This window comes from Poromitra crassiceps (assembly GCF_964638095.1).
Source record: "Poromitra crassiceps genome assembly, chromosome: 27".
Taxonomy (NCBI): domain Eukaryota; kingdom Metazoa; phylum Chordata; class Actinopteri; order Beryciformes; family Melamphaidae; genus Poromitra; species Poromitra crassiceps.
The window spans coordinates 16,115,181-16,138,574 of record NC_139650.1 but is presented as its reverse complement, the minus strand read 5'-3'; the positions used below and the strand labels follow the sequence as shown (position 1 = coordinate 16,138,574).

The 23,394-nt window shown below is 42.4% G+C and overlaps 1 protein-coding gene across 1 annotated transcript in view; it reads right to left on the bottom strand.

Moving 5' to 3' along the window:
- The window catches only part of LOC310798965 (E3 ubiquitin-protein ligase RNF123-like), a gene marked incomplete at its 5' end in the record, with an annotated part of 386,065 nt that overhangs the window by 293,443 nt on the left and 69,228 nt on the right, over positions 1-23,394 (bottom strand). The window contains 3 exons of the mRNA XM_083661528.1: positions 346-491; positions 6,327-6,519; positions 12,239-12,339. Coding sequence (XP_083517654.1) covers positions 346-491; positions 6,327-6,519; positions 12,239-12,339 — 440 coding nt within the window. The remainder of the gene's footprint in view (positions 1-345; positions 492-6,326; positions 6,520-12,238; positions 12,340-23,394) is intronic.

The window sequence follows — 23,394 nt, the reverse complement described above, 5'->3', positions numbered from 1 at the left end:
AAGCAGGCGGACAGAAAGACACACCCCACAAACACACACCTTGATATAGACAAGCAGGCGGACAGAAAGACACACCCCACAAACACACACCTTGATATAGACAAGCAGGCGGACAGAAAGACACACCCCACAAACACACACCTTGATATAGACAAGCAGGCGGACAGAAAGACACACCCCACAAACACACACCTTGATATAGACAAGCAGGCGGACAGAAAGACACACCCCACAAACACACACCTTGATATAGACAAGCAGGCGGACAGAAAGACACACCCCACAAACACACACCTTGATATAGACAAGCAGGCGGACAGAAAGACACACCCCACAAACACACACCTTGCCCAGCTGCTGATGCACACTCAGGTTATACATCATCACGATCCCATCAACGATCTCCAACAGGGACTTTTCTGCGATTGGCTGATCTGGCTCTTCCAATGGCCGCCCCAGCAACAGGCCATCGTTACCATGGCTGCCCTCGACTTCAAGTTAAAGAGGAAGAGAAGATAAGAGAAGAAAAATTAAAGGAAAGAAAGAGATCATAGATTACTAACTTCCATGTCAACAATTAGGGCCGAGTATCGCTACTCAATACCTTTAAGGTATCGACCGAAATATCCCAGTACCAAGTATTGAAACTTCTCCAGTCAAAAGATACCTGCATTCGATCTTTTTTGTACACAGATCTAGAAAACAATTACTACTTGAATGGTTTTCACAGCTAATCACCGCAAGCGTTGTTTGATTTAATGTTACGTGTGAATGGCCCACCACCTGTGGTGGTAAAGTCGAGCGCGGTGCATGTGACGGAGTTGGCAGTTCAGCATGGTGAGTCATACCATTACCACCAAAGAAGAATAAAAAGTGATCAAATTAAGTACTCTATTGGTATCGATTAGGGTTGTTAGATGGTCCCTATTTTCATATCGTCCAATTGTGATCATTAGAGCTTGGCGATAGACGATCAAATCGCCATAATCTATTAATTGGCCGTCATTTTTATTATTATTTTTAATAAAGAGACCTATTCCTATTTAATGGCATTAATAATTAGGAGGGGGGAAAACAATCGATCATAATATATTATTGAATGCAGCCTGTAGAAGAACAAACTTTTTTTTTTTTTATGATTTAACACCGGCTGTAAGGTAATGTGTAACTATTGCACGCTTCATAGAAAGTAACAACACGGAGGCTGGAGTAAAGTTTGAACGAGATCGCAATGAGATTTCACATGTGCGTGGCAATGTGATGGCTGCAGAGAGAACCAGAGGCAGTGTCAAGAACACGGCAAATAACACAAACACTTCTGTTTTTAGCCTTAAAAATAAAAGCATGCAGTGCAAAATAAACTTAAATCACTCATAGTATGAGGAACCTCCATAAAATAGCTTACACATCAAAAATACTGGTTGTGATGTTATGATTACATATGGAGTGAAACTAGTCTAAAGCATTACTCAAAATGTATATTAAGGTTAACGTTACATTTCATTTTGAAAGCCCGCGGCGGAAGAGATACATATTTTGCAATGAAAATATAGTTTTCATAACCTTGGATATGAGTTGAGAACCGCGGAGACAAAATAGTTCCCTCAGCTGCTCAAGATTTTCACAGGAGGAAATAGGCTCAGACGGCCGCAACATGTGACATGCTGGTATCCTTCCCACTTTTCCTGTAGTGTTTAATTAGGGCTTTTGAACCTGGCGTGAGTCATGAGATTGAATAGAATAATAGGTACCGGTTGATACCGGCTCTCAGACTCATCAGGCTTGCGATGCTGTATTCCCCCCTGCCTTGGTGGACTGGACAGCAGCGTAAAACTCCCACAGGGTACAGTCTCATTCAGCACACTGGCAGTGTAGCTTTCAATGTTGGAGTCCAGGTTGTTTTATACAAGGAAGTCTCTCAGTGTGTTGGTGTTAACTGCCCATTTCGTTGTTTTCTTTGTGTTGATCTCATCTTTTTCCTCTTCGATTTGATTTGATTCCCGCGTTCAGCGATACAGACAGCACGCGCTCTCGCAGAGCGCCTGGCTGGCTTGCTGCAAAGTTGTAAACCGAGGGTTTGACAGCTGAGAGCCGGCTTCTGTCAGCTGACTAACATAAACATCAGATCTCCGAAAACGAAAATCAGATCCCTAAATAGCAGTTATTTTGATAAACGGAGCACACAGGGGTAATCTAAATAGTTACTTTGACCGACTATTTTTTTTCTAAACTTATAAAAATGCCATATTAACCCTTAACGGTGGTATAGAGCATAAACGGCTATCTCGAGACCATGCCGCATTATAAGAACGATGAACAGACCATTTGACTGGAACTACTTAGCTAGGTGTACATTATCACAAAATAATGGACACTCTGCAGCCAATCAGAATCGAGTATTCACCCATACCATGGTATAATTAAGCAATGGTATAACTAAGCAATATTACACGAGAGTAATATTGTGTAATATTGCTTAATTATACCACGGTAAAGTACTACTTTAGCGTGCTCATTGGCAACTGTATCATCGGTAGTTGCCAGGTGGCAGATCAAGAAAGGTGGTGTTTCTTGTTGGAATGAGGTCAGATTTGACCAGCATTTGCCTCAAATTGGGAGGACGTTTATACACGTTTAATTGGTGTATCTTGCATTATAGTCTTATATTGTTGTTTGTATATTGTCTCCCTTTTAAGCCCACTTTGTTCCACTTTATTTTCTATTGCCTTGGGCTTTTTTACATGGTTAATTGTATCAATTATGTGTGGATGTGCTCCACCCTGTGAGGTGGTGATTGTGCCACCTCCACCTATCAGCATAGAGCCCATCAGCCTATGACTGAGCCTGTGGTGTACTATATATATGAGCATTCATGATCCACCAAACATTGCTGACCTGACGAAGATCCAGTGTGGATCGAAAACGTTTGTTTTTTGAAGCCTTGTGAGTAAGTGTGCAGGCTCTACCTTCTTTCATTTATGCAGCATTTTTTGCTCTAGCCTTATTGCACCTTTCCGTGATGTGCGTATAAATCTCTCCTTTTACCCGATTATACAACAGTTACCAACAAAATACAAGCTATAAATAAAAGGTGTTCATATTTTGGGGCCATTTGCTCTGAAAATAACAGTTTTTGTCGAGTGTGTTAGTCCGAGACAAGAAATAGTCCCCGTTGAGTCAGCCAGCTGATATGCTCATCACATGAGTTAACTGTAACAAACAGCTGATATGCTCATCACATGAGTTAACTGTAACAAACAGCTGATATGCTCATCATCACATGAGTTAACTGTAACAAACAGCTGATATGCTCATCACATGAGTTAACTGTAACAAACAGCTGATATGCTCATCACATGAGTTAACTGTAACAAACAGCTGATATGCTCATCACATGAGTTAACTGTAACAAACAGCTGATATGCTCATCATCACATGAGTTAACTGTAACAAACAGCTGATATGCTCATCACATGAGTTAACTGTAACAAACAGCTGATATGCTCATCACATGAGTTAACTGTAACAAACAGCTGATATGCTCATCATCACATGAGTTAACTGTAACAAACAGCTGATATGCTCATCACATGAGTTAACTGTAACAAACAGCTGATATGCTCATCATCACATGAGTTAACTGTAACAAACAGCTGATATGCTCATCACATGAGTTAACTGTAACAAACAGCTGATATGCTCATCACATGAGTTAACTGTAACAAACAGCTGATATGCTCATCACATGAGTTAACTGTAACAAACAGCTGATATGCTCATCACATGAGTTAACTGTAACAAACAGCTGATATGCTCATCACATGAGTTAACTGTAACAAACAGCTGATATGCTCATCACATGAGTTAACTGTAACAAACAGCTGATATGCTCATCACATGAGTTAACTGTAACAAACAGCTGATATGCTCATCACATGAGTTAACTATAACAAACAGCTGTGCAGAAAGCAGCATCTAGCTTCCAGCGTTGATGCTAAATGGATTGTTTTGTTGTTCATTTTAATTTATTTGGCAGACTTACTGTTGACGAATGGTTGGAAGAAGGAATAAACAAACAAGCTGCTGGTTTCATCTGGCAGCGTCAGGTTAGGACGGTGATGTATCAGACTGAAAATAATACTGCCTGTCTGAGATGAAAGAGGATTGAGAGGCAGGCCATAGCGTGTCTGTTGATGATTTGATTTGACAGTTCTGGGCACTGGAGTTGGCGTTGGCCAATCCTGGTGTGTTCCACCCCAAAATCGAGTGTGTTCTGGCGCTAAAGCGAGTGGGTTCCGGGACAACCAGGCTCTCTGGCACGCGCCAGTTACGTTAACTTTAGGAGCAGTGCGGTAAATACAATATTCCTGGAATGCGAGTTTAACAAACCAGTTACATGTCCTATGCATTCTACATCAAATGAAGACATTACTGTTGTTTTGTATGTTACATACCTGTACTTATTGGCCGAGTTATTAGTTGGTTTATGGGCTAGAAATTATGTGGGGTTACAGGCAATATATGTTGCCTGCAGAATTTTGGCCGCTGCTGTTCTCTGCTGAACAGACCAGCCGATGGAGTAATATTTTCGTGATGAGGGCGTCAGATTGCTTGGTCGGAACTACATGTTGTATAATCATGTGTATAGGACTGTAACAATTTAATTTGGTTAATCAAGGCAATGTGCAGGAGTCTGACCCAGTGTTCGAGATGTAGCAATAACAATCAAATCAATAGCTGAGACCTGAACCACCTTCTCACAATCTATACATGGTGATGACTGGACTTATAATGATGTTCTCACAATCTATACATGGTGATGACTGGACTTATAATGATGTTCTCACAATCTATACATGGTGATGACTGGACTTATAATGATGTTCTCACAATCTATATATGGTGATGACTGGACTTATAATGATGTTCTCACAATCTATACATGGTGATGACTGGACTTATAATGATGTTCTCACAATCTATATATGGTGATGACTGGACTTATAATGATGTTCTCACAATCTATACATGGTGATGACTGGACTTATAATGATGTTCTCACAATCTATATATGGTGATGACTGGACTTATAATGATGTTCTCACAATCTATATATGGTGATGACTGGACTTATAATGATGTTCTCACAATCTATATATGGTGATGACTGGACTTATAATGATGTTCTCACAATCTATACATGGTGATGACTGGACTTATAATGATGTTCTCACAATCTATATATGGTGATGACTGGACTTATAATGATGTTCTCACAATCTATACATGGTGATGACTGGACTTATAATGATGTTCTCACAATCTATACATGGTGATGACTGGACTTATAATGATGTTCTCACAATCTATACATGGTGATGACTGGACTTATAATGATGTTCTCACAATCTATACATGGTGATGACTGGACTTATAATGATGTTCTCACAATCTATACATGGTGATGACTGGACTTATAATGATGTTCTCACAATCTATACATGGTGATGACTGGACTTATAATGATGTTCTCACAATCTATATATGGTGATGACTGGACTTATAATGATGTTCTCACAATCTATACATGGTGATGACTGGACTTATAATGATGTTCTCACAATCTATACATGGTGATGACTGGACTTATAATGATGTTCTCACAATCTATATATGGTGATGACTGGACTTATAATGATGTTCTCACAATCTATACATGGTGATGACTGGACTTATAATGATGTTCTCACAATCTATACATGGTGATGACTGGACTTATAATGATGATTGGACTGCATAGTTCTTCTCACCATGTATTTTGTTTGTTGTAGAGATGACAGGGTAATCGCCCCTTCTAGGTCCCAAGAAATACTGATTTAGAGCTGTGCCATTCAACGTCACACACTGTGTTAAAGGTTTGAGGGACCAGAAATCATGTCATGTGACATCAGTATGTTGCTCACGCTTAAGGCCCACATTTCTTTATTGTGGCTGGTAGCAGTGAAAAATAAGAGAAAAACCACAAGAGACAACAAATGCAAATCTGTTCTTCTTTTTCTCGCCAGGGCTCTTAAGTTTAGATTTGTCACTTCCTGTATGCCGAGAAGATTTTCAGTCAGCAAGCAAAACCCAAAATATGAAATTAACATAGGCAAAAGGGGTCAATCTACGGCGTCTCAAACTAGTGGGGATAGGACACTTTTCTCTGTGAAAGTTGTGATTTAGCCTGATATGATGGGTGTGTTTTCAGACACACAAAGCTCGCCTCGTGCAGTTAAGTAAAGACACCTTGTTTGTCAAACAGAGGAAGGTCTTCAGTCACTCACTGTCGTCCTCCGTCCTCTGCTCCACAGCAAGGGTGCGAATTTTGACTTTTTCAGGTGGCGCCAGGGGTCGTCTGGGGGTCATGAGACTGACAGCAGCCGTGCTGAGGAAGCGGTTGGCCCGACCCAGAGTAGGAGAACTCAGCCAGCTGGGCCGCGCTAGAGCTCCACCCATAGCTGCTGCACCAAATGGTCTCTGTCAATAAAAGACACTGCATTAACCCACACACACACACATGGAGATGCAGACAAGCTAATTAAAGGATAAGGCTTTTCCTATGAAAACAACAAAATTAGCAATGACCCGAGTTCAATTCCCGGTAGTCTCGCTTGCCAGACTATCTCCGTTTCACACTGTATCCGGCCCGCGCAGGAGAGAGTCTGGCTGGTTTTACTCTCACTCTGGTCTAGTGGCAAAAAAGGCTGTTATCTTTACAACACCCACTTGCTTGTTACAATAAAAAAGGCTGGTTTGAGGACTTATTTGAGGGAATGTAATACTTTTATCTATCACATCCGCTATTTCTGTTGCTCTTTGAGCAACTCTGGATATTTATCGACGAGATTTTTGCCAAGCTGGACCTGATTTGCTCCGTTCGCCTGCAGCTTTGAAACATATCGTTTACAGACAGGTGTCAGGCTGTCCTGCAGCTTTGAAACATATCGTTTACAGACAGGTGTCAGGCTGTCCTGCAGCTTTGAAACATATCGTTTACAGACGGGTGTCAGGCTGTCCTGCAGCTTTGAAACATATCGTTTACAGACAGGTGTCAGGCTGTCCTGCAGCTTTGAAACATATCGTTTACAGACGGGTGTCAGGCTGTCAGCAACGTAACCGGGGGGGGCTGGGAGGATTACACCGGAAGAAGCACCCATAAGGCATCATGGCAGCTAGAAATAAGGTGGATACGATCATGACTGCAATGGCCTGAAGGAATGAGGAATGCTCTGTGCCTACAGTAAGGTTAGGCTATTTACGCTCAAATTATGTTGACATTAGTAGGCAAAATTAACACGTTCACTGCCATTGACGAGTTATCTCGGCTTACAGAATCCGACGGTTCACTGCCAAAGACGAGTTATCTCGGCTTAAAATTTTTTTTTTTTTTTTTTGACGGTGGGACGTGGATCAACGCTCCCCACGTCTCCTATAAAAATATTGGAGTCAGCGAACGTGTACAACCCATTCCACGGACCCACTAAGTGGCGACAGTGCTCTCCACACTAGGAAATGCAGAGCCAAAACTGTAGGGTAACGCGCGAGGAAACCATTCTCTACTGTAAAATGGATTGGCGAAAACGCTTTCACTTCGCGCATTATCGCGCTGGGAGCTGGCGGTGGGGGATTCCAAAAATAGACTGGGTGGAAAACACTTTGAAACACGCAGCATAAAGCCTAGAATCGCACAAAGCTTCATCAAAGCTCTCAAACCCAAGAAACAAGTGAGCCCTATCCACACTCGCTGCCAGGGAGGGAGGCTGCTCAAACTCGCAGCAGCAGCAGCAGCAGCAGAACACTCGCTTGTGACAAATGCTGCGGAGGAGAACGCCCACGGAGGGAGGAGTTGGAAGCAGAGGGGGGTTTCCTGCTGTTATGGAGGAAATTACTGTTCAAAACTATTGTTTAGATGTCTGACGTCTTACTGATGCCAAAAATGAATGGTTAAAGTGACTGTTCTATCGAATTTCACAAAAAGCCATTTATCTCAGAATAAATTTCCAGACGCTGAAACCATGCTGTATTCAACTGCTAATGCTTACATAACTACTAACTCTACAAACTAACTCTTTTAGACAGAGAAAGCACACATTCTATTAGTTCTTTTGAGATATTGTGTGTTCACAAAATCTTAGCAGAAAAGAATCCTCGGGTCTTGAAAGATGAGCCAGAATCCTCAAAAAAAACCTCTGGCAGAACCTACCTACAGTAAAAAAAAAAAAGGCTGGCAGTGAATGTGTTAACGGATATAATAATAAGCTTCAGGGTGTATTCACACCACTGGGTCATTTGCTTTGTTCTGATTCAGGGGCTTAATTGTTGCATTTGTGCCTTGGTTGGTTTGTGTTCACACAGCCACAAATCAAACGGTCCAAATAGTATTGCCAAGCCTCCTGGATTGGCCAGGAGACACTCCGGTAGGCCAATAGCCTCTCGGGATGGAAAAAATAATTCCCAGATTTTATATCATTATTAGAATGCGTTTTGTTAGATCTACATTGTAGGCTACGTCGGGCATGCGCCGTGCGATGAGAGAGAAAGAAATAAAGAGGGAGGCATCGGGAGAGAGAGAGAGGGAGAAAGTTATTTATTTATTTATTCATTTATTTATTTAGGCTATCTATCGGGAATTTGGAGATAGAAGATCAAAGACCCTCGCAACTTCTGCTATTACTATCACGGAGACTTCAGACGATTACGCATATGAACACCTGTCCTGTCAGGAATAAAATATTAATAAATAATTTAATAATAGCCTACGGACATTTCGAGGAAGACATGCAATCAGTCTGATTGTCTGATTGAACCAGAAAATCTTATCACAAAGAAGGCTGGCTCTGATTACCACAACTTGTTTTCATTTATTTAATGGAGGCCAGAGGTAAGTTGGTCGAGTTCAAAATGCTGATGTGATGATGCAAACCCCCCCCCAAGTTTATCCATGCAAACGCTAGTTTCACAAGTCGCCAAGATAGAAATGCTCATTCTTCAGGCCATTACGCACAGCGCAGCTGACTACGGAAGCTGTTTTATCCAAAAATGCGCACTGTTTCCTGCTTTGTGTCGGATTGAGGTTGGATCACGTTCTCACCACAAACGAACCCGCACCAGAGTTCGTTTGGAAGTGGGCCGAGACCACCTTTTCTTGGCGATCACGGTCCGCTTGTTTTGTCCGCCATCCAGGTTCCTATAACCTTGTCAAAATCTTCCCATCTTTCTCACATCAGCTTTTTTCAAGGAACTGGACTATAATTATATATATACTATATAATTCTGTCCTACATTTGGAACTATAAGAACCACAGAATTTTGAAAAAACCTAAGTCTGAGGGAGGGCTCGCCTTACCAGTATTTAGGCACTACTACTGGGCTGATAATGTTAGGGCTTTGATGTACTGGCGACAAGGGACTCCGGGCAACTTAACGTGGCTGAAAATGGAGTCCAGCTCCATTGTCAACTCTTCCTTGCCAGCCATGCTATTTGCTAAGTTAGCGAGACCTGGGACCTTACAACATTTTAATTTAAGTTTTGTCATGAAAAACTGTCAGAATTTTAAACCAAGTTAGGAGTGTTCTGAGTCTACCAGATGTTTCTGTCCACGCCCCTATTTGTTTCAATCACTCTTTTTTGGCTCCATGGTCAGACAGAAACTACCACGCCTGGAGTGAGAAGGGGCTGGTTTCCATCAAAGACCTATACAGATGGTCATGTTGCATCCTTTGATCTACTAAAGAGGAAGTTTGAATTGCCCGACACGAACTGGTTCAGATTCCTCCAAATCAGAAATTATGTTAGATCCAAAATCCGCACCTTTGAGGCGCTCCCAAATGAACATGCTTTTTTTTAATGTATTGCTGAGCCCTTCTCACTCCAAGCACCTAATCTCTAGATTTGTATGTCTGTTTGGCAACTGCAGCACTGTCTCTACTGAGAGGATTAGAGAAGCATGGCATTGGGAACTTGGTATTGATGTATCTTACATTATATGGGAAAGGAGTCTGTCTGTGGTACAACTCTGCTCAGTGAATAGCAGACAACAGCTGATCCAGTTTAAAGTCACTCACCGTCTTCACTACTCCAAGCATAAACTACACAGGGTCTTCCCTTCTGTCTGTGTGGCCTACAAAATAACCCTACAGCCAGAGGCAGAACTCACCATCTTCGGCTGCTCGGAGTCCTCACTGAACTTCAGGGGAGGCTGTCAGGCTAACCCTAACCCTAACCCTCGGAGGCGAGCGCCATTATCATTATAAATATAAATAATATTCCTGGAATGCGTGTTTTAACGAGCCAGTTACATTTCTTTGCATTCTTAGACATTACCGTTTGATTTACGGTAGTTTGCATAATTGCTCAAGTTAGTAGTTAGTTTATGGGCTAGAAACTGTGCCAGATGACAGGCACTAGGCGCCATTTTCCCCTTCATTTGGAAGAGAAAATTATCCTGAAATGAAGATTTGATTGACAGCTGCATGTCATGATATGATTGGTTGAAATGGGGTAGAAATTTGATAGTACTAGGTGACGTCAGCAAACTGTAAATTACTGTTATCAATGAAATCTTGAAAAACTAACTTTTGATGTGAAAAAGTGTGAAAAACTAAAGAAATTAGATTGTTGTGATTTGTTTTGCATACATTATTAAATAGGTGCACTGCATACCCAGGTGTTTGAACTAAAAGAAAAGAAAAGTCATTCTTGGGTTCAGCTCGACTTTAAGAATGACCAGTAACTGAGGTTACGGGTGACGGATGGCTCGCCCGGCTGGTATCTTATGGAACCTTTGCGTGGGATCCCATGCACTTTTTTTTAACAAACATATAAGCACCATATGCGGCTGATAGCGCCATGTTGCAATGTTGACGTATGTTTTTTTTCTTTCCTTTCTTGTCCTGTGTCTGAGCCTGTTTGTCTTGTTTGTATATTGTTCTCTAAAAATGTAAAATAAAATATATAAAACTAAAACTAAAACAAAAACAGACGCGAAATATGGTGGGGATGCAATACTCGGCGGGGGTGCGGAACTCGGCACGGCACCGGGCGCAGGTGCACATTGGAGGCGTGCCAAGTCATTTGTGCACGGTGCAAATGGGATTTGGGCGGTCTTAACCACAATAATTATTCACAGGTGTGGCCTGGCAATGCCTGGGCGTTACATCAATCAAACCAATTAGATTCCCGCCTCGCAGTGCGTGTAATACAGTGTGCGCGAGGTATGCAATATGCTGTCATTCTCTCCATGCGTCATTTGGATAGGCCTATCTCACAATAACACGATCACATTATATACCTGTTCAAAACATCTGTGATTTGATGCAATTCGGGTTATTTTGTTGACTGGGAAATAGAAACGCGTTTGCAACGGGGAAACAGGGACATTTGATTGCCAATAATATTGCAGATCATCAGGCCTTGCAAAGACCATCCTGCAGCACTGTACAAAAGAAAGACTGAGTGGACTCAATTATAACTCGGTGAAACGGTGAGAGCTGCCGAGGACAGAGAGAGATGGAGAGAGCTTGTCGACAACGACCCTCCGGGTTATGATATAGGTGAAGATGAATATTGCAAGTGGCTACAATGTCCAAGTTTTCTCAATTCATTTGCCATTAACCCCTCTTTACGATGTGATAAATGTTTCTCAGTGAATTACCCAATTTTAGCAGCAGAATTTGATGTCCTGGCGTTTGGCAGTTCCGTGCTTAATGATCTATCCAAAAGTAATTCCCCTGCACTGCGCTGCACAGCGCGGAGAATACTGGTGCACCAAGCACAGTGGGGTATTTTTGCGCTAAGAGCTGGTTAAGAGTTGCTATTAGGTGCTCTTAAAATTGCACGCAAACAATTTGCGGCATTCTGACGATAGCAGAAAGCAAGCATTTTGCAGGGACCCGCCTGGTTTGGCATTGGGCAAGCCTACCCCATGCACGGCCAATTATAACGGGCGTAGAGGTAATAGCGCGGCAGGGATAATGCAAATGCTCTTGTGCACGCCCCAATTTGCATTGCGTGCAGCGTTAAACGAGCGCAAAACAAGCGCAAGAGCAAAATTACACCTTAGTGTGGTATGCCCGCCCGCCCGCCCACACACACACACAGGCACACACACAGAAACACAGGCACACACACAGACACAAAAGCACGCACGCACACACACACACACAAAAGCACACTTGTGCATAAGCACACACAGACCTGTGCTGCTCCGCTCTCCTCGTCCTCGTCCAAGTCATCCATAGATGTGGCCTGGATCTCTGCAGGGTCAATGATGATGTTGGCTTTACTCGCCAGCTCATCTGGTCGGAGAAAAACATGATTTTTCATGTTTATACACAGCAATATTTCACTTTACACTTCCCAGCAGGCACACCTGCTGAATAAATGAAAAGCAAATAATACGACTTTTCTTGATGCAGACAGAGAACAAGAATGATGACATTCTGTCTGTGTAGTCTGAAAAGAAAAAAGTTCCGTACTAAGACTCACTAAGAAAGAGAAAAGATGAAAGAAAATACATCAAAAAGCATTTCAGACACAAAACCATTATTACAGACAGGATATTGTGCAAGTCTGAGACATACTTAAGTCAAAAGAATATGCAGGTTTCTTATCAGTTTAGACTGTAGGAATAAACATGGTCCACCCTGAAGCAGACAGCCAGCATTTCTTTCATCATCAGCACAATGGCCTTACAAATGGATGGCTTTGCTGCTCCTGAAAGGACGTCTACCAGACCCTGTACAGACTCTTTCCTCACTCACGGTATATGCAGGAATACTGAAGTTACATTTAATTAAGACCTTTTCAATATATTTTAAATGGCCCATATTTTGCTAATATAATGTATTATTATTTTATTGTTGGCCTCCACTAGAGTTAGCTTTGCATCATTCATAGTTAAAAAAACTCATTGTTTATCTTGTACTGGCTCTCACGCCCCCCTTCAGTTCACCCTCTGTCTGAAACGCTCTGTTTTAGTCTTCTTCTGCATTTTGCTGCGGCAGGGAATAAACCCGCTGGTCGTTTCCATTCTTCCTTCTTCCTACACGTTATAGCCAGACGCAACGCTACAATATCTGTCATCTTTCTGTCTGTCTGTCTATCACAGGGGTGGGCAATTATTTTTCATGGGGGGCCACATGAGAAACCCCAATTGTCGCCGGGGGCCGAACAAATATTGTCATGCCGTAACCCAGGAACTTTGATGATAGAGAGGGGCACAAAAAAATTTCCTCGCTACCAGAGGGCCAGATTTTGCTGGGGGCTGGGGGCCAAACGGCGCCGGTGTGAAAAGATTTGGGGTTATTTGAAGTCTGGTTTAGAGGAATAACTCATTTTAAATTAACAGTTGTGATGTCATTATTCAGTCTTAAACACCAATATTTGAAACTTTTCTCACTCACTTCTATGTCACCACTTGCTCTCCCTGCAAGGCTTAAAGTTAACTTTTTTGACCACCTGCCAATATGGCTGCTAGATTTTAAAGTTACCAGCTAATTAGAATTTCCACTAGCCAAAATGTTTTTCTTGAAATAAACCAGAATATGAGTGGGTTAATTTAAGCATAAGTATCAGTAAGTGGCCCGGGATTCTCAAAGCCTGTGTTGAGGGTCACACACAAATGCACTCTTGAAGCTAAATAAATCCAAAACCAACAAGTTAATTATTTACATTTTTACTTCAATGTAGAACAGTCATTTCTTACACATGAGATTACTTTTAGCCTTTTATCCATAAAGATTATTGAAAGATATTTCATATATTCCAGACTGAAATGTTATAACAGAAGTGGAGTATTGGCCAGAATGATATGAACATTTGGACACTTATTCAGTGGGTATCTTGCATGTTGCGTTCAGGTGCACTGTAAAAAGAAAAAGAAAAAAAAGTTTTTTGTTTTTTGTTGTTGTAAAACAATTATATGAACGAGCAACGGATTGTCAAAACTAATTTTACCATCGATGAAAAACGTGACTTGGACGTAACAAGCAAGTTATATCAACATCCCTCTAGCTATCAACAGCACCGCTAGGCCCGGGCTGCGCCGGGACATTTCCTTCGGCGGCTGGCCGAGCAGGGCATCACTTATCGCGGCCGCGTAACGTTACGCCCTGCCCGGGGAGATTCATACTATCGATATCATCACATTCAAGCCACAACAACTTCCCAAATGCTTGTGACTATAGCTGGGCCTCTTCTTACCCCGCTAGCCGGGCGCAGCTGGCTCATACGAGCGCATGGCGAACGTCACGCATTTTCCCATTTTACACTGCGACATTTTCACGTCTAGGTCTAAATGCCAGCTCCTACCTGAGTCTTCACGTGAAGTGAAGACGCACGCTATCCGATGTAAAACATCCTCTTCTTTTAATGTCACCTAGTTGTTGCATCCAAATTGTTGCATAAAATCCACTTTTCTGTCTCTCAAAAACCGAAAAGCATTTATCTGGCGCACCGCTTCTTCTTCTTCTCTGATCTGAAACGACTTCCGGGTTGCTCGAGCTGCTCCAGATAAATGCTTTTCGGTTTTTGAGAGACAGAAAAGTGGATTTTATGCAACAATTTGGATGCAACAACTAGGTGTCATTAAAAGAATAGGATGTTTTGCATCGGATAGCGTCTTCACTTCACGTGAAGACTCAAAATGGGAAAATGCGTGACGTTCGCCGGGCGCTTGAGGTGTCGGACTAGGGGGCAGTCCCCGGCGCTAATGCGCTCGTATGAGCCAGAAGTGCCCGGCTAGATGGGTAAGGCCTCTTCTAGCAAAGGCTACACGGACCAAACAAAAATGAGGACTTGGAGAAGTCAGCAAGTTGGACTAATGCTACAAGTTCTGGAAATGTGTGCCTTCGTCATTTCAGCTATTATATATCGGTTGGTCATTATGTCTATGAAACTCTGTGCTGCTAGGCTAACATAGCAAGCGCTAACGTTAGCGCTTCCTAGCACAGCATGTTTGTTTCACAGTACAACCAATGCTGGAATGAGACACTCAGAACTTACCACTTCAGTCCTACATCCTCGCTCACTTCCAAGTCGTTTCCTTGTTTTTGCGGTTCTGAATCCGTTACTCCATGACACTACTGGTGTGTGTGCTATCCAAGTGCCAATCTGACAGCCAGGTTGGCAAGGCAACAAGTACTATCTGACATCAGCTAGACCCGTGGCTCTCACTCAAATCCTGTGCCGTCTCGTGTATGGGATTTCATGCGGGGGGAGGGGATTCATGGGGGTACCATTCAAACACTTTCACCTATTTATTTGAAGCTTAGTCAAGTCAAGTCAAGTTTATTTGTATAGCCCTAATTCACAAGCATGTCCCAGAGTGCTTCACAGAAAATATGTCTAGCTAATTCTAGCTGACACAACAGTAGCAAATTACAGAATAAAAATAACACATTGAACAATTGATAGAGAAATATAAAAAATATAGAAATATAGGATAGAGCAGAGGAGAGAGCAGGAGAAGGGAGGAGAGCAGGGGGAATGAGAGAGTGACGGGTGGGGAGGGAATGGGAGGAGGTGGAGAAGGGGGAAAGGAGAGAGCAGGAGAGGGGAGGGAGAGCAGGGGGATGTGGGGGAGAGAATGGGAAATGTGGGGGAGGAGAGAACGGAGAAGGAGAGGTGGGGAAAGGAGCAGGGGAAGAAAGAGAATGGGTGCCATGCTTTAAAATGGAATGGATGGCATGCTTTAGAAAAGTGAGAGGGGGGTTCGGGAACGGGAGGAGGTGGGGAGGAAGAGCAGGGGGAGTATGAGAGACTATATGGAGAGAACAGGGAAAGGAGGGCTAATCTATCGCCTAATGTAAGCTATTCTAACCTACCGGCATCCCTCGACCAGTGATTGAGAGCACCGATGCCCCCCACCCCCACACATATAAGGCGTGGGAGAGAAGGCCAGGCCGGGACACAGCGGCACCCCCTCACGCCCCCTCACCCCCAGTGCGCGCAAGAAAACCTTTCCACCACATGGATTGCCACATGGATTGCCTCAGTGACTTGTTGGCTGAGGAGGAACCTTGTCAGGCCGATGTACTGTAGGGGTCCAGCTATGGACTCCATCTGGGGACCCCCCTCCGAGACAGGCCGAGAGATGCCGGGCTAAACCATTTACAGAGTTTCAGATTATGGAAATAAAATTTACAAAAGAACAGAAAATTGAAAATGTAACTAGGAGTCCAACAAAAGGAATACGAAAATGTAGTCTTTAAATGATCCTAAGATCAGGGAAGAGAGTTGAAAATGTAAAAGGTAGAGTCCAAAAAGAAATAGAAAATATAGTCCACGTTTAATATGACCATCCAAGATTGTAACAGCATATGATACAAAATTAAGAAATGCATAATAGGGCCCCTTTAAGACCTTTAAGATATTATAGAGATTCTTTGGACAACAATACGATATTTGCTGATATCACAAAGTCTGCCACAATTGCAATGCAATGCATACTGCAATCTTTCTTTATAAACAGATGAAACCTCGCAAATAACTAAAGGCTACACATAAAATCTGGTCCGTTTAATTCCTCCCAACTACTGTATTGGCTTCCTCAAACTCCGCCTGGCAGTCTATCAAGTTGATCAGTAAGCTAATCAATAAATAACGTCAAGCTCCACTAACAACAGATGAGACCACATGATGACGGCAGCCAACTAGATGAACGGCCTGGTGATTTACGCTGCTCAATGATGGCCGGTGTTAATCAAGGCTTGATTGGATGCAGGTGGAGTGGAGAGAATACTGATGAGAGAAGAGGAAGGACGAAGAGACAGAGAGAGAGAGGGAGAGAGGGACGGAGAAAGAAGAGACTCGAGAGTACAACCAACCTAAAGACAGCAGGAGAACAGGAAAGAGCGATTCTATACAGTTCAGGGTCGTGCTGCCCCAGTTCCAGTCAAAACATCCATCAATAACAAATACTACACACTCCACCCACACACTCCACCCACACTCGTAGGCAAGCAAACATGCATGCACACACTTGAAAAGGACTGAAACCATTTCTAAAAACAAAAAACAAATGCAAAACTTTTTTGTTCAGTAATCAATCACATACTGTACAGTAGGTGGTCACCAATATAAATAGGAAGTTTTAGCTGTTACATAAATTGGTATTTAGCTAGCCCTTCTCATGAACATGCCACATGATCGTAACAAGCACAGACAGTGACATTAGCTTTTCAAGCCATGGTTTTTGCTCATGGAATAAACAAACTTAATACTGTCATAGGCATGGTGACATCATAGGCATTGTGACATCATCAGTGATGTGCGCGAGATGGCTACTTTTATAAACGACTAATCAAATAGCCGAGAAAATAATCGACAGATTACAGCTCCCTTTTTCCCCAAAGCCCAAGATGACATCCTCAAATTTCTTATTTTGTCCTGAGTAACAGTCCACAACCCAAAGATAATCGGATTACTGTCATAAATATAAGACTAAAGAAACCAGAAAATATTCACATTTAAGTAGCTGGAATGAGATCATTTTATTTTTTATCTTACAAATTAGTCCAAATGATTAATCAATTATTAAAAAAAAAATTGCTGGCGATTAATTTTCTGTCGATCGACTAATATCGATTAACCAACTAATTGTTGCAGCTCTACATACAACTGTCTATGTAACACTTTCTTTAAAAGTGTCTCTTAATTAAAACAAAGATGACTTTGTCTCATGAACAGCTATAGTATCCAGTTCGTTTGTTTGTTTGATTTTGCATGTGTTGTGTTGCCTGTAGTGAGGTATCTAACAGGATGTGCAATATATGTTCCCCTGTTGTTTGAGACCTCTTAGCTCCTTACACACAATGGAAGGGGCTATTCATAGGAACAGCAGTCGCTTAATAAAAGAGCTGTTTCAACATACAACTGACAGGCAGGTTAAATAAGCCTTTGATCTGATCTGATACCATTTGTTTCCATGTCTTCTTCTGGTATGTTTTCCTTTTAAGAGGAGTGAGGGTCAGCAGCGCCTTTTTTGTCTCCGGAAACTTGCCAAATTCCAGGTAGACAAGACCTTAGGGGTGTCACAATATATCGTCCCACGAAATTTCGCGATAGTAAAACGTCACGATATGTATCGTTGAGATGAAATCTCATATCGTGAAAAAAAAAAAAAAAAAAAATTTTTTTTTTTTTTTTTCCAAAAGTTGACAAAGAAACGTCTTTGTTTGTTGAAGTTCAATGTGTGGAAAGTAGTTCAGTTGAACAAGTCTCTGAAGAGACACATGAGAAGTTATACAGGAGAGAAACCATTCAATTGAGTTTCTGGCAAAACTGTTTACTTGACAGGAAAAACTGAAGATGCATAAAAAATAGACTAAGAAAAGTCTTGTTGTTTGAGTTTGAAGAAAAACTGAAGATGCATAATGAGAATTTATACTGCTGAGAAACCTTTTAGTTCAAAGTAAATCTAAGTGACGGTGTAACTCATTCTATTTCAAGATGAGCCTTATCTCCAATCTCATGTTTTTTCTAGTTGTTATTGTAATAACAATTTCCCACAACAGCATGTTTTGTATTTGTGCATTTCAAATAAAATACTACTTTTCCAGTCATATATTGTCATTATTCAAGTTTAAAAAAATATTGTTAAAATCGTATCGTATCGTATCGTTATCGTGAACCCAGTATCGTGATACGTATCGTATCGTGAACTGAGTGTATCGTGACACCCCTACAAGACCTTGATGAAATTGTTCTACAGCGCCTTCATTGAATCAGTGATCACCTTCTCTATTGCTTGCTGGTATGGCAGCCTCGACATCAAGAATAGGAACTCCCTAGGGAGAATCGTGAAAACGGCTTCTAAAATAGCCGGAATCCATTTTAGGAGCCTAGACCACATTTTCAACTTGCAGTTGCTGAAAAAAGCAAGGGCTATCTCGGCTATCAAGGGCGCTCGTTTGAAGCTGAAAAACCAGCCGCTCTCCCGTATTCCGCTGCCTTCAATCATCTTATCGAACGCTCAATCCCTGCGTAACAAAACTGATGAACTTCAGGCACAGGTCCGATATAATCATGACTTTCGTGATGCCTGTATTTTAGCCTTCACCGAGACTTGGTTGTCTGATAGGGACTCGGACACGGACCTTGAGACTGAAGGCTTCGGGTCTCCTTTCCGGCTGGATAGAGATCCAGTGGCAACAGGCAAGTCCTCTGGAGGCGGGGTATGTTTATATATTAATAAGCGATGGTGCAAATCTGTCATTGTCCGGGAGAAAATCTGTACTGCCGATGTAGAGCTGCTCTGTGTGTCACTCCGTCCAGCTTATCTGCCTCGTGAGTTTCCCCAGCTGTTTGTGACAATTGTTTATATTCATCCGAAGGCGAATGAGAGCAAAGCCTGTGAAACTATCTATCAAGTTGTACAAAGACTCCAATCCATTTCTCCTGATGCTCCCAATATCATTCTAGGGGACATGAATCACTGCACTCTGAAGAAAACACTCAGAGACTTTCATCAGTATGTCACTTGCCCAACAAGACTCAACAAAACACTGGACTTATGTTATGGCTCCATCAAAGGTGCATACAAATCCATCCCCCTCCCTCCTTTAGGTCTGTCCGATCACAATTGCATCCATCTAATTCCTGTCTATCGTACAGCATTAAAACGTGGTAAGGTGCAGACTATCACTGTTAAAGACTGGAATGATGATGCCTGTTTAACTCTACAAGGTTGCCTTGACTCCACTGACTGGGAGATGTTTCAAGAATCCTCTGTAGACATTGATGAACTGACTGATGTTGTTAGTAGCTGGTCCCATTATTGTGAGCATTGTGATTCCAGATAAAAAGATTAAGATCTTTCCTAATAGTAAGCCCTGGGTGTCTAAGGCCCTTAAAATGCTCCTTAGCCGTAAGAGAAAGGCCTTCAGAGAAGGAAAACTCTCTGAGATGCGCAGCCTGCAGAAGGAGATTAGACAGGAGATATGGAAAAGTAAAAGGAAATACAAGGAGAAAATAGAGTCTCAGCTCCGTACAAATAATCTAGGTTCCGCCTGGGACAGTATGAAATGTATTACTGGGCTCAAGGTAGGTAGTAAGAAGAATATCCAGTTAAATGGTTTTCAGTCTGATGCTGATCTGGCTCAGAGTTTTAATGACTTCTATGGTCGATTTGAGACTCGCGATTTTAGTGAGAAACACTCTGTGATGAGAGACAGTCTCCTTCTGGCCCCCCCTTTGAACCCCTTCTTCGACGAGCAAAAGGTAATAAGATGTCTCAAAGGGTGCAAACCTAAAAAAAGCCCTGGCCCAGACAACTTAAGCGGGCGTATTTTAAAGGTATGTGCTGAGCAATTAGGTCCCATTTTCAGCCATATTTTTAATCTGTCACTCCGCCAGCAGAGGGTGCCGTCCCTTTGGAAAAAATCGATTCTAGTTCCTGTTGCCAAGTGCACCAATCCAAAATCACTTAATGACTTCCGGCCAGTGGTCCTAACCTCCCTGGTCATGAAACAGTTTGAGAGGCTAGTGAAGGATGAGCTAGTAACAAAAACTGACTCTGCTTGATCCACTTCAGTTTGCCTATCGTGCTAATAGAGGCATGCAGGATGCTACAGCCACCTTACTGAACCTCATATTCAAGCATCTAGAGGGCAGTAAGAATCACGTTAGACTGCTCTTTGCTGATTTCTCATCAGCATTTAACACCATCCAGCCGCACATTCTGGTCGAGAAATTAACCAGCTTTTTCGGTCTGGATAAGTGCCTCGTTGGTTGGATTCTAGACTTTCTAACGAATAGATCTCAGCAGGTGAGGGTCAATGGGATACTGTCCAGTATCTTATTGTCCCTTTTACCGGCTCGCCCCAAGGCTGTGTTTTATCTGCTTTCTTATATATTCTATACACCAACGACTGTCGCAGCCGTTTCGCCAACAGATTCATCGTCAAGTACACTGACGATTCTGTCATCGTCAGTCTGCTTGACGATGATGATGTAGGACACGGCCAAGTCATTGACGACTTCGTTTCTTGGTGCGAAAACGCTTCCTTACAACTCAACGTTTCCAAAACGAAAGAGGTTTGTATTGATTTTCGACGTTCCCCCCGTTCCCCAGAGCAGTTTTTTCAACGGTCAGCCTGTCGATATAGTGACAGACTACAAATATCTGGGTACGGTAATTGACAGCAAGCTGAAGTTTGATCTGAATACCGACACGCTGTGTAAGAAAGGTCAGCAGCGCCTTTACTGCCATAGGAAGCTGGCCAAATTTCAGGTTGATAAAACTCTGATGAAAATGTTCTATATTGCTTTTGTGGAGTCTGTCATATCATTTTCCATAATCTGCTGGTATGGTAATCTTTGTACTAAAGACAAGAACTCCCTGGGGAGAATAGTGAAGGTGGCTTCGAAAATAGCCGGAACCCAGTTCAGAAGCCTGGACCAGATCTGTAATAACCAGGTGCTGAAAAAAGCTGTGTCCATCCGATCAGATGATGCCCACCCTCTGAGGTTCGAATATGAGCTGCTTCCTTCCGGGCTCCGCCTTCGTGCCCCCATAGTTAAAAAGAACAGATACAGAAATTCCTTTGTGCCTGTCTCTATCAGAGCGTTGAACGCTGCTGGGGTACAAATGTAATGTCTCCCCATCTGCCGTTGCTGTTATTTTGTTATTTATTTATTTTATCCTTTTATTCTTTTATTCTTTTATCTTTATTTATTCTTAGGGGTACAGTACAGTATATCTGTATTATATACTTTGTCTGCCCTTTGGTCTGGACTGAGGTTTTTCTTTTGTGCTTTAATACAATGATACATTGTAGCTCTTTCTTGTGATATAAATGTACTACGCTTTCTGCAATCCAATTTGCCCTTTTGGGACACTTAATAAATCTTGAATCTTGAATCTTGAATCTGCTCAGACAATGCCCATCCGCTGTGCTCTGAATATGAGCTGCTTCCATCTGGCCTTCGTCTTCGTGCTCCCTTGGCCAAGAAAAATAGATATAGGAATTCCTTTGTGCCTGCTTCGATTCGAGCTTTAAATGCTACTTAAGAGAATATACAGTAATGTAACATCTATTTGATGTTTTTATTTATTTGTGTTCTCCTATACAATAGTTATATTGTAGCATTTACTTTCTGTAATATGTAGCGCTGTGTGGCTAAGTCTCCTTCTTAGACTGCCTTGTATTTTGCACTTATCGTATTTGCACTTATCGGCCTCTAATGCACTTTAAACTACACTGGCACTTTTGAACTGAACTTACTTTGCACTATGTCGTGGTCTATTGTGTCTCCATTTTGTTTTTATGGTTTTATGGTCTTTATGGTCTATTTGTGTCTGCACTTTGTTTTCATGTTTTTATTTCGAGTCTTGTGTGATTTTATGACTGTTTTGTTTTTTGCTCTGCTGCAACCCAAAGTGCCCTTCTGGGACATATGAATAAACTTGAACTTGAACTTGAACTTGACTTTTGAAGGACGTTTCACGTGGTGTTAACCAACGTTCATATTACTCCCCTGTGTAAAATGGAAGAGCAGATCTAACCTCTCCTCTCATGAGAAAATGGAAATGAATGACCCACTGTAGCAGTCATTTATTCCTGTCCTCCTTGGCAATGAATGAACAGTATATCGTCAGTCTAGAGACAGTCGTCTGGGGAATATCAATCTACATTATACAGCTGTCTGGCTGCGTCTGCTGACAGTGTCAACAAAACAAACTCACAAACACAGCGCTGCTTCCCTGGCTGTGAAAATGACACGAAACCAATTTCAGCATTTTCCATGTTGTTGATTGAGGCATTTACGTAGCGTCGTTTCAGTCTCTTGAGTAAACTTCGTGAAACCAAGACCCATGAAACCCCATTAAAAATACATGCAGTCATTCTAAATTACATGAGCGTGACATGAATACACTGGGTTTCAAGTTGATTTTTTGGAGATACTGGGTTTTCCATCTAACAGCAGCACCAAGCTAGATCAAGCAGCACAGAAGCGATGTAGGGGCGTTTCGGGTAGTGCAGCAGTAGATTCCCTGCCTACCAACACGAGGGTCACAGGTTCGAGCCCCCGTGTTACCTCTAGTTTGGTTGGGCGTCCATACAGGCACAATTGGTCGTATCTGTGGGTGGGAAGCCGGATTAGGGGTATGTGTCCTGGTCGCTGCACTAGTTCTCCTCTGGTCGGTCAGGGCACCTGTTTAGGGGGGGGGGGGTATAGCGTGCTCCTCCCAGGCACCTCGTCCTGCGGGTGAAACTCCTCACTGTCAGGTGAAAAGAAGCGGCTGGCAAATGAGCATGTATGGAAGGAAGCATGTGCTACAACTCACCAGATTGGCAGAGGGGTGGAGCAGAGGGGGTGGAGCAGAGGGGGTGGAGCAGAGGGGGTGG